Raw genomic sequence first — 14,227 nt, 5'->3', positions numbered from 1 at the left:
CTGAACCTATGCGTTGCTGAGAAGCCGTCGGGGGGCTAGTGCCGTCCAGTATCGCCTGGGCCACCTGGCCATGTCGGAACTCCGAGGAACTAGTTGACACACGAGACGACAAACCAACGTCTGCAACGAAGCTTAAGGTAGTTCGCCTCAAGTTAGCTCAACCTGCTTGAGGGAAGTCGTCAGATCTAGACTTTCGGGAAACGCAGCCCAGCAATCGCACCCACCTCGACAAGATCAGCCGTCAGCATTCTTCGGGAAAGCTCTGCGCGCCGACTTCACGGTTTATGGACTTGCTGCTGCAGCCCGGCCATGTGTATGATACCATTTGTTTTCTTTTGAACTTTGTTTTAGTCAATTACTGTTAAGTGTATTCTTGTGTATTTGATCCTCGCGCTGTTTCATTGTTTATATTCACTGTTAATTGCTCGCCATATTTACTTGTCTTCATCATTAAGTTCAGGTTTGTTAGTCTGTCTTGTGTCTTTTTTATTTTATTAATCTGTGTATATTTATCAGCCGATAAATATCTCGTTTTCTTTTTTGTTTACTCCCGACTCTTTCACTGTGTTCGGTCGAGTACGGAATGACCAACCGGCTTGAATACCCCGTCGATTAACTTCGCGCCAACGACGAACGGGTGACAGCCGTGACAAGCGTTTACAACTGCCTAGATAAATTGTGGTTGTTGCGTTGCATGTCTCAGCACAAAGGTGCCTTTGGCATGGATCGCACGAGCTAAAGAAGCCAGACCTCGTACGCATGTGCAAAGAATTGGGGGTGGACGTTAGCCAAGTAAGCAGGAAACCACATTATTCAGGCCATTCGCGGCATAGGACGTGGCCGTCGCAACACCACACAAGGTGAGCTGGTGCCAGACTACGCAGCGATGCAGCTGTGACCACGGTCACGGGCACCACCACGACGACACACACCGGCAAGTGCATGAGTGCTAGGCCACATTGCTATAGACGGACTATTATAACTCATATAACAGTACGCGGCACGTAAAACGTTCTGTACCGTGCTAAAGTGTCTGTATAAATTCATTGTTGCATGTAAAAAGCTCCCGTCTGCCGTGTCATTATTAAACGGATCCTGGTCCCAAAAGAAACAGCAAGTCGTTTCCATCACAAAAGGTTTCCAGAAACTGACAGAGGCTACGGTAATGACCTAAAATACTATAGCCCTGGTATGCTTGAATAAATGACAGTGACACCAATTTGCATTTCTTGCAGAACGTGACTTCAGCTTTTTTTTTTTTTTTAGTGCAAGGTTTACGATAACTAACTTTTGTGAACATACTTCTTACAATTTTAGAGCTATATTGAACATAATTTAGAACTATGAACAATATAATAGGGGCAGTTGCACTAGGTAGGAAAATCAACTCTTAATTTCAATTGTCGAAGTATCTATACAGTTCCAATTCAAAATGTGTATCATAGTTCTTTTAGTCAAATTCGAACATAGATCGACCTTTTTTTTCCCCGATAATGTTACCCAAAATGGGCTATCTACATACATTCATAACTGAAGAATGTGGACCAATATTTGCACACAAATCAAGCAAATGTACCGAGATAATGGAGTTCCTCAGACGCATCTGCCATAACGTCAGCCTAGAGACTATCCAGAAGCCTTTGAGAACATATCCTTCGCACTAGACAATACCAAGAGCAACATTGTTTGGGGTGCCAAGAACACCTGCGAAGCATTTAATGAAAACAACTTATATGACAGTTGCAACGAGAATGAAGCTTGTGGCATCGAGCTTACAGTAAATAATGGTGTGTTATGTTGAAAGTTCAACATTCTTTTAAAAGGATATGACCTCTGTTTGAACTTTAATCTTGTATGTCTCAGCGAGTTCCATTAGACAGTTCTCACAGGGGTCGACTATATTAGTTTTCAAGCTATTTTCGAGTAAATGAGGTCTTTTAAATGTGCATATGTGGGTTAAAAAAAAAACGAAATTGTTCTTCTTTTTTTCTCAACTACCACTGATACCATCAAAAATTTAAAGGTCACCTATGTTAATGACTACTACGATTACAATTTGTGCATACTAGCTTTCGGCGTTTCACGCCAACATGAAACGACTCGAAACTTCAGCTGGGTTCGCAATTTAGCACGCACGAAATAGTTCATGATCTATTTTTCCACGCACGGTAAAAGAGTGGGAACGCATTACCCGATCAAGACTTTCACCTGCCACCGAAACTTTCTGCCTAGTAGCTGCGGCAGGGTTGACTGGTGTTGTAGAAGTCGAAAGTCGCGGGGCGCCTTTTTCGTCGCGACGATTGGACTATTTAAAAGAACTGCTCAATGAGGGCACATGTAACCGGCAAGCGGAGGCCTCAGGAGAGCACCTGAGATTATAATAACGCTGTGTTTAGGTATACGTCGGACGTACGTACCTGCTTTGTTTTCGTTTCGCTAGCTCCGCGGCTCGCGCCTACCGATTTTTGCCGAAGAACGTTTACTTAACTCAAAGGGGACCATTTAAAAAATGCTTTTCAAATGTCACAGGGAGCAGCACACGAAAAGCCTAGCACGAGCGAACCTAATGTTCCAGGAGAGCAGGTCCGGTCTCTACTACGGCCCCCAACTGCTCTCCCGGGAAAATCAGTGATGGTGAAGGTAGAGCGCTGTAAGGCGCGAGAAAGGTATACTGCGGCATGACTAGCTAACCCCGAGCGCCGCAGAAGCGAGAATGTCTGTCCGACGTACACCCAGTAACTAAAAAAACGCCCCGTGACTTCTACACCACCAGTCAGCACTTTGCGTAGCTGCTGCCTGTCGAGGGACGGACACATCGGCACCGTCCAAAGGAAAAGCGCATGCACCGCCCGTTATGAAAAGTGTGTAGTGTCCTTAAAAGGCGTTTATCCAGAAGTCAGAGAAAGGAAAGGAGTGTCTCACCTGCACAAACGTAGTGCCGGTTCACTACGACTGTTTTTGACTGTCAAAACACCACTTTCACGTATCAGAAGGAACACGAACAGAAAGACACTTTCACCTGCTAATCACACGCCTACACAAATGCTGTAAATGCGCACAACATCGCCAGAACTGCGCCAGATTCAGTGGCCATAGAAGCGCCATTATAACTTCTGTAAATATGTTCGCAAATGAAAACAAGTAATATGGCGACCACAGTGAAGACAAGCGTCTGGGTTCGAGAGTACCTTTCTGGGAAAAAAAAAAAAAGCAAAATAGAAGCAACTTTTTTTACGTCACATCCGGTAAAGAGGAGTTGTCCTCCTTTCTCACCTTCTTTCACCTTGAGCATGCGCAGTGACCACGGAGCCCTCGGGGGCGACGTTCAGGTCGCGCGATAAGCTGTTTCCATGGCGCATGCGCATTCTCGCTTTGTGACAGAATGTGCCCGCGCCGTCCGAGTTTGCGCGCGCTTTTTCTCGCTCTGTGCGCTGTTTGACTGCATTTACGGCATGACGTTAACTCGCCCTCACAGCCAGAATATCGCACTCATATTGCTAGTGCGTCGGCTACGCAAAAAACGGAAGCGGACCATGTACATAAGAGAGCTTTTTGACAAGCGCCCTCAACTCGGCGACTACCACCAGCTGGTGCAGGAGCTCCGCCAAGTGGACCCTGAGTACCACTTTAAGTATTTCAGGTAAGGGATAATACTGTTTGTTTAACACCAGTCTGCATTATCCGCGATGGGCCTTTCTTTGTGACCTGCATGTGTGTTGAAAAGTGTCATTGTTATAACACGGGAAGCGCTAAAAAAAATCGTGTCGGCAGGTTTGCACATGGCTCCGATGCGTTCTGCTCCCGGTCGTGGAGGCCGCATTTCGGTGGTGGCGAAATAAAAAAAAAAACGCCCACGTGGATTGCGTTTTAATGCATGCGCTGTAATGCATATGCTCGAAATTAATGCGGAGCCCTCTACTACGGCTGCCATTATACCCCGCAGTGGAAGGTTGGGGGCGATAAATGTAAACATTGTGACTCACACAAAACACTTGCTTTCGCAGAATGACCAAGGCGAAGTTCGATCACCTGTTGAGCTTAGTGTACGAGAGAATACTGCATGCGCCTAACCACAGGAGACCGATACGCCCTGCGGAAAGGCTGGCAGTGACTTTGAGGTGAGTTCATTGTTCTGACGCCACCTGAGCATAGCAATTCCTATCTGTAATCTTTTTTATTGCGCACTGTTCCCTTTTATTGAAGTTTTATAAATTTTAATGCATAAGGCGTTGAAGTGATTATTGTAGCTAAACATTCGAGAAAGTTTTCATCACATATTTTGTGAACTTATTTTACTATTGGTGATTTTCCAGGTTTCTGGCAACAGGTGCCTCAATGCAAGACATCGCAATGAGCTACTGTATGCACGCTACAACGGTTGCTGGAATTTTAAAAGAAACGCTACCGGCGATATGGGACTGCCTATCGCCGCTCGTCCTGAAGCCCCCAGCAGGTGCTGATTGGGACAAAATTCGCCGGGCATATAGCTCAAAGTGGAATTTTCCAAATGTAGTCGGAAGCATAGATGGCAAGCACTTTGCAATTCAGTGCCCTGATAACAGCGGGTCAGATTATTTCAACTATAAAGGCTTCTACTCCATTGTTCTGCTTGCCGTGGCTGATGCAGACTACCGGTTTACTCTTGTCGAAGTCGGGGCCCAAGGAAGGACTTCAGATGGTGCTTTCTTTAATGACAGCTCTATTAGAGAAGTTTTTGAGCATGGAAGTTTGGAGCTCCCTACAGCAGTCAATGGGTGGCCAGTTTTTATGGTAGGTGACGCAGCATTTCCGTTGCGCACATATCTAATGCGTCCGTACCCAGGAAGGCAGTTGGACGAAAGGAAAAGAATTTTTAATTATCGTCTATCAAGGGCGAGAAGGTGCGTGGAGAACGCATTTGGAATCCTCGTGTCGCGGTGGAGGGCTTTTCTAGGCACTGTCACGGGACAGCCTGAACTGCTCACTGACATGGTGAAGGCAGCAGTGTGCTTGCACAACTTCTTGATGGTAGATTCGGCGTACTGTCCTGCAGGCTATGGCGACACAGTGTGTGGCGAGGAAATACAGGATGGGTATTGGAGGCATGCCATCACACCGGTTGGAGCGACTGCAGTGTCTAGCAGTAATCGATCTTCTCCTACAGCCATGTCACTCAGAGATGACATTTCAAATTACTTCTTGTCTGCAGCAGGCTCTGTGCCATGGCAGGTTAAAGTGATTAGGCGGAACTGAGTGACTCCTGGATGTTTTCTGCACCTGTGCTATTGTTGTTTTGCCTCCATTTGGTATATATCTTGCACGAGGCTGTCAACAGTTGCAATAATAGTATGTGACAACGTTAATTTGTATCTGTATTGTGTGCTTTCGTGATGTTTACTTTTATTGCTTTAGCGCTGCTAAATCACTTTTATATTCTGGCCGATCTTGTGTTCTTTTATGTTTTAGTGTACATTGCTGCTGTGTAAAGATATGTATCTAGTAACCCCAACTGCTTGGTTTACTTGCTCAAACATATACAGTATCTTTAAAATAAATAAACTTCGAAGACTGTAGGCTTCATCTTTATTGATTTTTAAGCATTACAACAGTGGAATGACTGGTGGTGTGCACAGCACATGACAAGGCTTAGTTTCCATATATAGCATTAACAAAATACTCGTAGCAAGTTTTCAGACAGGTAGGTAATCGTAAAGCAATGGGTGATAAAATAGAAACTGCGAGTGCAAACAATCTAAATTGGGCTCATGCTGCACCACACTTTTCAAAACAAATCGACAAAATAACCTGACTAGGATAGGCTCCTCATTCCAAGGCCAAAAGAGCAATATACTGCCCTCATCGAAGAAAAAGGTTGGGCGTGCAGACACAGACACAAGAGAAAACGACAGATCAAACGCCGTGTAAAGACATGTACGACGTTCAGTCGTTTTCTCTTGTGCCTGTGTCTGCCCCGCCTCATCTTTTGCTGCGATGAATCTCTGATGACTAGCTCTACTTTTTGTCATTCTAAACATGTTGCCCTCCTTTAGATCCAACATGACACTGCAGCCTTATACAGGAGAATACGAGCAAACTGCACACGAGAGTATGTAAAAATAATCTTAATCGTGTTCGTTCAGTACAAAACATGTAAAAAGGAAATGTATTAAAACCCTGACTAGAATAGCTTTGTCACTTGAAAACACAGACACATATATGTATTGCACTCTTTACAACATGCAGCCTTGCATATAAAAATGCAAGCAAAGTACACTTGCGAATATATAAAAGTGATCTGAATTGCGTTAGTTCCGTACAAAGCATGTGTAAAAAGACGTTACTAGAATATATTTGTCACTTCAAGGCACAATGAGCATTGTACTATTTAAAATACCGCATGCGGCTGCAGCCAAGTGCAAGGAAAATAGCTACACCTGCACATATGAGCGTCAAAATGTATTGTGAATTACCCTAGCAGGTACACATGAGTAAAAATATGTTTAAAAATTGCTATCACAGATATATCACTTCAAGGCACATAGTACACTCTTTTAAATCCAACATGATGATGCAGCCTTATCGTATAGTAAGAACACAAGCTGCACACAAATAAGAAGTGTGATCTCACTCACGCTAGTTCAGAACACAAATTTACAAAGGAAATGTACAAAAGACCTGCCTACAATGGCTCTGGTACTTCCGAGCCAAACAAATATATTCCTTTTAAATGCAACACGCTGTTGCAACCAAGTGTAAGGAAGTATGGATTGCACTTTGCTTTACTAGCACATGTGAGTATACAAAGGTACTTTCACCCGCTAGCTTAAGCTGCACAGTATATGCACAGATACTGCAAGTGAACTTTAAAAAAAATGTAATCTGATTCAGGCTGCCATCAAAGAAACAACATATAGATTGATGGGATGAAAGCAGCATGGCTACGTTTCATAACAAATGGGAAAGTAATCAATTATGCTACTATAAAAAATTGATTTGAATGAAATCTGAAGGCACATGAACACTTGCTTAAATTTAGGGTAGAAATGCAAACGTCAATACAGCTGCAACTACGCTCTTGGTAAACAACAGCATTCTCGCGCTTCTTGATAAATGCAACGGGATAAAAATTATGGTACAGTGCTTCTGCAGACTCATTGTACAAGAAAAAGAACTACGTACTGCTGTCCCGTTTTTTTTAACATGAGTTAACAGGATCAATGAAGGTAGCTGCTGCATATTTTTAAGAGATTAAATGTCAAACTCTGCAATTACCTCCATTAACCGTGCTTTGCACTTAGCTGCGACTTGCTTGGCCAGCCTGTCCAATGTCAAACCGATAGAAAGGCCAAATGCCTCATTTTCTGTCATTTTTTCCTTTAGGTGGTTCAGAAGCTGCTGGTCAAAATCATCATTCTTTTTGCGCTTTTTCGGAACACTTGAAGGCACTGTCCCAACACAAGTGCGTCGATCAGCCTATAGAGAAACCAGTTCAACGCTGTACTGGTCCGCTTGGCCTGCTTGCTCCTGGTCGAAGCTGTCCTCAGAGGGCAACGGAGACACACTGGCGGTGCCGCACATGGTATTCAGCAGCTCCTCCGCCGTGCTGTCCTGGCTGGTCGCTCCTTCTTGTGAAGCACGCACGTTCGATACGGTTCTAAATAAGGAAAATTCGGGCCAGAAAGGTAGAAACATTGTTGAATGTCGTGGTCTGGTCAGCATTTCAACCATTTACTCTGAGCCACAGCGCAGGTTTAATATCTCCCCCACCCTTCATTTGAGGGCAGGTAAAACTGGCGCGTCACAGACACTTCAAGGGACTGCAATATGATAGTCTTTTGACTCATACAAATGCATTGTGCTGGTATGGGTGGTTGCCATGAATGGCATGTCAATAGACTATCGTGTCATAGGAGCAGCTCAAAATATTCAGAAAGCTTTAGAAATATTTGCGAGCACGCTTGCCAAGAGTGTGCTTTCACAAAAGCAGACAACTCGAATTCCAATGTTATCGGCACTTAAGCAGCATAAAAACATCTGAATGTCTAAAAGTCACATATCAATACAGTTCTTACCTGATAATTTCATTGTTATAAAGGCGTTATTCTGACACAATAAAATTAAAGCTTACTGCGCGACACACGACCTCTAGATGAAGCAATGCAACTGTTTAACAGTTGTCAGAATATGACGCGTTCTAGCGCAAGCAATAAAACAAAAATCCTGTCACTGCTCATTACCTCAGCCGTGTACTGATTGTGTCGAGACACGCAGAGATAGCCGTCGCGTTTCAGTAGTGTCGTTGACGACAAAATCAGCCACCTTCTTCAAAGCTGTAGGCCAGAATTCGCAGATGTAAGTTATATAAATAGGGTTCCCTGTGTTCTGTATCGCAAAAACATCAACGCGCCTCCCCCCCCCCCCCAAAAAAAAAAAAAAAATGTAGAAAAAAAGAAATTGAAGGACGAAATCGAGGGTCCCTTTAAAATGCTCTATCATTCACAAGACGCAAAATAAACTACAAATATCGGGTAATTGGGATAAAATAACAGCCGGTAAACGGCAAAGTTTTGTAAGTGAAAAAAAAAAAAATCCGCGTAATTTTCTCAGAAATAAGCACCGCAAACTTCGACCTCTAGCTAAAAGGCTGCGAAAGGGCAATGGGTTCTTGATCGTAAGTAACATTCGCGCAGCGACCGAGAAATGTGGCAAAAGTACTCCCAAAGTATTCACTAAAGTACTCACGGTCTCATACGCCCGCAGTCCTTGTAAAATTCCATTGCGGAGAGGAACTCCCACGTGCGCTTGGCTACATACCCGGACCCGCTCCTCTTCGTCTGCTCGATTAACTTCTTTCTCGGTTGAAACGGTCTCGCAGCCTCTTCCATAATTTCAGGCACTGGTCAACTAACGCAGAAAAAAGGGCGACAATAATTGGACAAGCTACACTGCGACAACTGTCCGCTATAACTAAAAATGAATGTGAAATGCAGCTTACCTGTGGCGAGACCGCACTGCTTTCGTATAGCTTCCCATGCGTTGTTCTTCCGCTCAGTGTCGCGGTAGCCAGTGGCGTAGCCAAGGGGGGGGGGGGGGGTTGGGGGGGTTCAAACCCCCCCCGAAATTTTTTGCACCGCCCCCCCCCCCCCCCCCCCACTAACCCACCCTTTGCTCTCGTCGCTTCGCGCTGACATATTTCAAGAAACCGGTGCTACTTCACACTTTCATTCCTGGGCGCTTCGGTTTGGGTTGGTAATTTACAGCGAATCATGTCTGCATATGGAAAAAAACTGTCACGGTGTTTGTCAAGGCCTTGACACTCTGTGAGGTTTTGGGCGCGAATGTGGCGGCCGCATTCTGAAACAACAAATGCGCAACAAATGAAGCAACAAATGCGGCTGCCGCATTTTAGATGAAGGCGAAAATGCTCGAGGCCCGTTTGCTTAGATTTAGGTGCACGTTAAAGTCCCCAGGTGGTCGAAATTTCCGGTATACATTTCCGCCGCTTCCCTTCAGGTGCCGGTTAGGCCGCGTTCGCGTAGGAACTTGGTCTCGAAGCTGGCGGAAGCGGCAAATCTTGCAAAAATCCGCCCGCCTAGGCGGCAAAACAGGCAGAAAAACAGGCGGCGAACCAAATTGGTCTCGGACCGATTTTTTCGCCATGGCGAAGCGGAAAGTCGTTCTGCTCGACCGGAAGCTACACTAGCATGTAAACTTCCGGTCGTAACATTGAACATGGCACCAAAAGTGTAGGCTGCAATGCTGATCGACGCGATCAAGAACCACCCCTTGCTCTACGACAAGAGAAGTACTAAAACGTACTGTCAGCAATACTCGCGATAGTATTCAACGTCGCGCGACCGGAGGCGCGGCAACGAAGCCAACGGAGTCGCGTGACCCAACTTCTCGCGCTTTTGCAAAGCCAGGCGAACCCACCACCGCCGTTTCCGAGGTTTTCTTGTCTTCCGTTTATTCATTGTCCATTTCTAGAAAACAAGTAGGTAGAAGTATAAAAGCCATTTCTTCTTCCACTTCCATGACAGGACAATAGTTAGGCAGATTCCTCGTTTGCGCTCCATAATTCTCCTCGCACGTGCACGGTATGTTGCAGAAGTCGCGGGGTGCTTTTCTCGTCGCGACGATAGATTGGGAGCGTATGTCTCACGTAGGACGCGCAGGCTTCGGCGAGCCTCAACACAAAGGGCCAGCCGGGTTTTAGCTTTGGTGTTCCCGTTGCCACTTTCGTGTCCTGGAGGCGGCGAAAATAATACGAAATGATGAAATGTTATTACAACTTGTAAATAAAAGCTATTAAAGAAATATAATCACGCCTAGGCAGCAACCTGTGACACAGCGCTACCGCGCCCGTGTGAGGAGAATTACAGAACGCCAACGAGGAATGTACCGAAGGTCGCAGATGACCCGCGAAATTGCGCAAGATGATCACTTTTGATGACGGGTGGGTCAGTGAATGAACATACCGCTCGAAATAATGCGATAATGAGCGCCACCACGCCGACAAACGTACGCAGACTAGATAGATGTGGACGAAAGCGGCAGCGGCGGCCGCGGTGGTAGCAAAACAAATGTGAACTTGGACATGCGCGGAAAAGATTTTCCGGCCACTTTGGCCTTTCCGGCCGCTTTGACCTCTCCACCCGCTTGCCGCTTCCCAAGTGTGAACGTAGCCATAGTCTGCAGCGCAAAACGTCTCTCGTTTGCGATTGCGCCCCTACGGAAGGCTGGTAGTTACTGTTGTGTTGCTGAATCCCAAACCAGCAATTACGAAAGGCTGATAGTTGCTGTTGTGTTGTGGAATCCCAAACCAGCAATGTACACACCAAAGGGTTGATGCCAGCAGTGAAATTCCACCGACTCGCAACAGAATGCACGAAACAGACAGCCGACAAGCATGGATTACATGTGCGCAGTACAGCGTAAGTAAACTCTTGTTGCAGGCGCTGACAGTTCTCGTCGGAGTTCACGCGTCCTGAGAAATTGATTATGTGCACTATGCACTGAACAAGACCGGAGTTCATTCCTGCATCACTAGTACACCAATCAGTCGAGATTCTGTGAGGTACAAGGCCGCTTCCTGTTTGCACCGGCCTAAGTGAAGCAGAAATGACTCGCACGCACTACTTAAAATGCGTACACATGCCATAACTATGCAGTGCGGTGAAATATTCTGTACAATTCTGAATCTGTTGACGTAAAGGCAAATGACGGCTGCACGCTCGCACACAGCGGAAGACACAGCGGCCCATGCACTTGCCGCAGGAAATGCAAGGCGACGAAAGCTTCGTAAAAAAAAGCATTACTCGTTTTTGTGCGTATTTCAGTTTTCTAGCAAAGACGCAGCGAACAAGCTATTGCTATGGGAGTAGGTATATAGCCTGCATGGTCACACGTGCATTTTCACGTGTATAGCCGTCCTTGACTTGTGAAACGCACTTCGCCCCGACGAGGACGACGCCATCTACGCTTAACGGAGATTAACAATTAATGATGTCTTCTCCGATCGGGCGGGTCGTCTCAATGATGCGTTTTCGAAGACTGGTCCATTCAGTGGCGCGATGAGAGACGGTTGCTCCAAACGCCCACTGTACCTGTCGTACTTACTGTATTTTACTGAGCTTACATTACTTTTTACTTAATTTCTTCACAAGCACACACTAGAGCACTGCACGGGCCGATTTTTTCAGCCCGGGCCCGGCCCGGGCCCGTTATTACGTTGGGTGGCCCGCCCGAGCCCGATCAAAACTTTTATGGCGAGACCCGGGCCCGGCCCGGGCCCGGAAATAATCTACGTTACCCGGCCGGCCCGGCCCACCACCCCTTTACCTTAGGCCCGAGCCCGGCCCGAGCCCGACTCTAAACCGGCCCGAACCCGGCCCGAGACCGAAAAATAATGTTTTTCAGAGTTGAGTCGCCCGAGAATAACTCACTGCACGTTACATGCACACCACCAGAAAGCCCGAGCCCGGCCCGGGCCCGGGTCAAAAAGCACACGCCGTGCCCGAGCCCAGCCCGAGCCCGGGAAAAAACAGTTCTACCCGGCCCGGCCCGGCCCACGGGCCCGGGCTTTCGGGTAAGCACGAGTCCGTGCAGTGCTCTAGCACACACACACGCGAGGGGGGAGGGGGGGTTCCATGTCTTTGATATACATACATAGAGGGTGCTTAAACTACCGATATTTATTATCGATCACGTCACGTAGAGGAAAGCAGACGCTTGCCCCCCCCCCCCCCCCCCCCCCCCCGGTCGGGCCGACGAACCCCCCCCGAAAAAAATTTCTGGCTACGCCCCTGCGGTAGTCCATTCGTTTCACATCATACACACATGGATGGCTGCGAATTCCTTCCAGCAGGCGTTCAATAAGTGCATCCTCACTTGCGCTGTCATCGTCCACGGACGTTGTGAAAACCACAGCCGCACTTTCACTGCGAGCGCCACAAGCCGCCATTTTGCCTTTCTGCCCGCTGACCCTACAGCGCGCAGTGCATTCTGGTCTAGCGGCAGCCGCGCGAAATAGAACATGTTCTATCTCCGCGCCGGCGGCGCCGAGCGCGCCCGGCGCAGCTGGGCACGCCGGCTACGCCGTGACGCCAGACTGTAGATGGTGCACTTTTGAGCGGCGTTGCTTAACCGCGACGCGCGTGGCCGCGCGCTCGCGTTACGCCAGACGGCGCCGCGACTGGCAGACATGGAAGGAGGATGAGATTGGAATTTTCTGCTTCCCCCCATGCCCGGCGGCCCTGGCTGCATAGCGCCTCTTCCTCTTCACAACCTCTCTCTCTCGACGCCTCCAACTATCATGTGACGAAAGCCGTGAGCGAGGGCGTTGGTTTGGTCGCTTGAGCTCAACCTCCCTTTGCCGTTCTCTCTCGTGAACCTGCCCTTTCAATCTTTTCCCTTTCACATCTTTCACGGCGGGAAGCGGCGCCCGTTGCTCGGGCAAGTCGGTTCGCGCCTTTGTTTTCGATTTAGAAACTCGCAGAGCGTGCTCTCCATTCTGTGTCTTCGATGCGTTAACCAAGGACCCTTGCGGACCCTCGGAGTACGCGGCGTCGCCTCTTTGACTCGGAAAGCGGATCCTGCCTCGTCGATACGGACAAAAAAAAAAAAAAAAAAAGTGAGTACCGCACGAAAGTGCCTTGTTTCTGAGAATTGTTACCCCCAAATGCCCTTTGTATGGGCATGTCACGTTTGCGCGACGCGCTCGAAAAGTATACTGTGCAGCTTGCCGCCGTCTTAAATTAAACGTGGTTACATGTTTGTCACAGATAAAATAATGCTTGCTTTTTCCACATTGTGAATAACTATATCATCACGCGTTTTCGTGTTTTCTCGATGATCTAGCCTGACAACGTGCGAGATATAGCGCTGCACTGACAAATTTAATTCCTAATTACATTGCAGTCATCCATGGTCCGTGGAATGCGTTCGGGACAGTTAGTGTCCCTGTGGGGCGAAGTGCTAAAACACCCGTGTACTTAGATTTAGGTGCGCGCTAAGGATTTCCAGGTGATCCAAATTATTCCGGAATCCCTCACTTTGGCGTGCCTCATAATGCAGAACCTGGTTTTGGCGTGTAAAACCCCATAATTTTTAACGTTAAGGAGAGTTAATTACTCATGACAGGTTTATCACAGCTGCTGCTGTACGCATGCCGAAATTTTAGGGCTTCAACTAGTGTCGCTCGTTTGGCGATACAGAACTACGCTGCTTGCTCTTTCAGTGGCCCACCATTCCCGCATTGTTGGCGATCACGAACGCGATCAGACAAACTTGAGTAGCCGACATAATTTGTTTCGCATGTTTATTGGTATTGAATTCCTGGCTGTGCGACAGCGCCCCCCCCCCCCCCCCTTCTCCAAATTTTGTCTTTTTTTTTTATGGCTGGCGCCCTGCTGCCTTTTGTGCCTGGCACGTCGCCTATTAACAAAGGCGCGTATCCTTCGAACGTGCGGCTATTATGGGCATTCGCGTCTCAACGCCTCTCCGAAGCCTGGGAGCTTAAAAGAACGAAGCACCGCAGTCAGGACGATCGCGGTGCTTTAGCTCCCCCCCCCCCACCTCCGAAAAAAGTATCCGTGCTACGCGCATGGCTCAAATTACGTCGCGAACATTGTGAGTGCGGTTTTTTTTTATTGCGATAAAGACTTGCCGTTAAGGCATAATTCTTGATGTGTATATGTGTATTATATGTGTGCTGTGAGGCCTGTGTTGTGTATGAATTACCTCGGAA

The 14,227-nt window shown here is 47.2% G+C and overlaps 1 protein-coding gene and 1 long non-coding RNA gene across 2 annotated transcripts in view; one reads left to right on the top strand and one right to left on the bottom strand.

Annotated features, from left to right (window-relative positions):
- Positions 1-3,134, bottom strand: part of LOC119455515 (uncharacterized) — a 42,772-nt gene extending 39,638 nt beyond the window's left edge. The window contains exon 1 of the long non-coding RNA XR_005192965.2: positions 2,923-3,134. This is a non-coding gene — a long non-coding RNA (uncharacterized LOC119455515). The remainder of the gene's footprint in view (positions 1-2,922) is intronic.
- A 281-nt stretch (positions 3,135-3,415) lies between these two features.
- Positions 3,416-5,508, top strand: LOC125946242 (uncharacterized). Its single transcript, XM_049668843.1, has 3 exons — positions 3,416-3,640; positions 4,005-4,118; positions 4,314-5,508. Exons 1-3 carry the CDS (start codon positions 3,453-3,455, stop codon positions 5,230-5,232), a joined length of 1,221 nt encoding a protein of 406 aa, XP_049524800.1. The 5' UTR covers positions 3,416-3,452; the 3' UTR covers positions 5,233-5,508.
- Positions 5,509-14,227: the final 8,719 nt, after the last annotated feature.

This window comes from Dermacentor silvarum, chromosome 6, assembly GCF_013339745.2.
Source record: "Dermacentor silvarum isolate Dsil-2018 chromosome 6, BIME_Dsil_1.4, whole genome shotgun sequence".
NCBI lineage: Eukaryota > Metazoa > Arthropoda > Arachnida > Ixodida > Ixodidae > Dermacentor > Dermacentor silvarum.
Note: the sequence above shows the minus strand (reverse complement) of the source record. Positions and strands in the feature narration are given on the sequence as shown.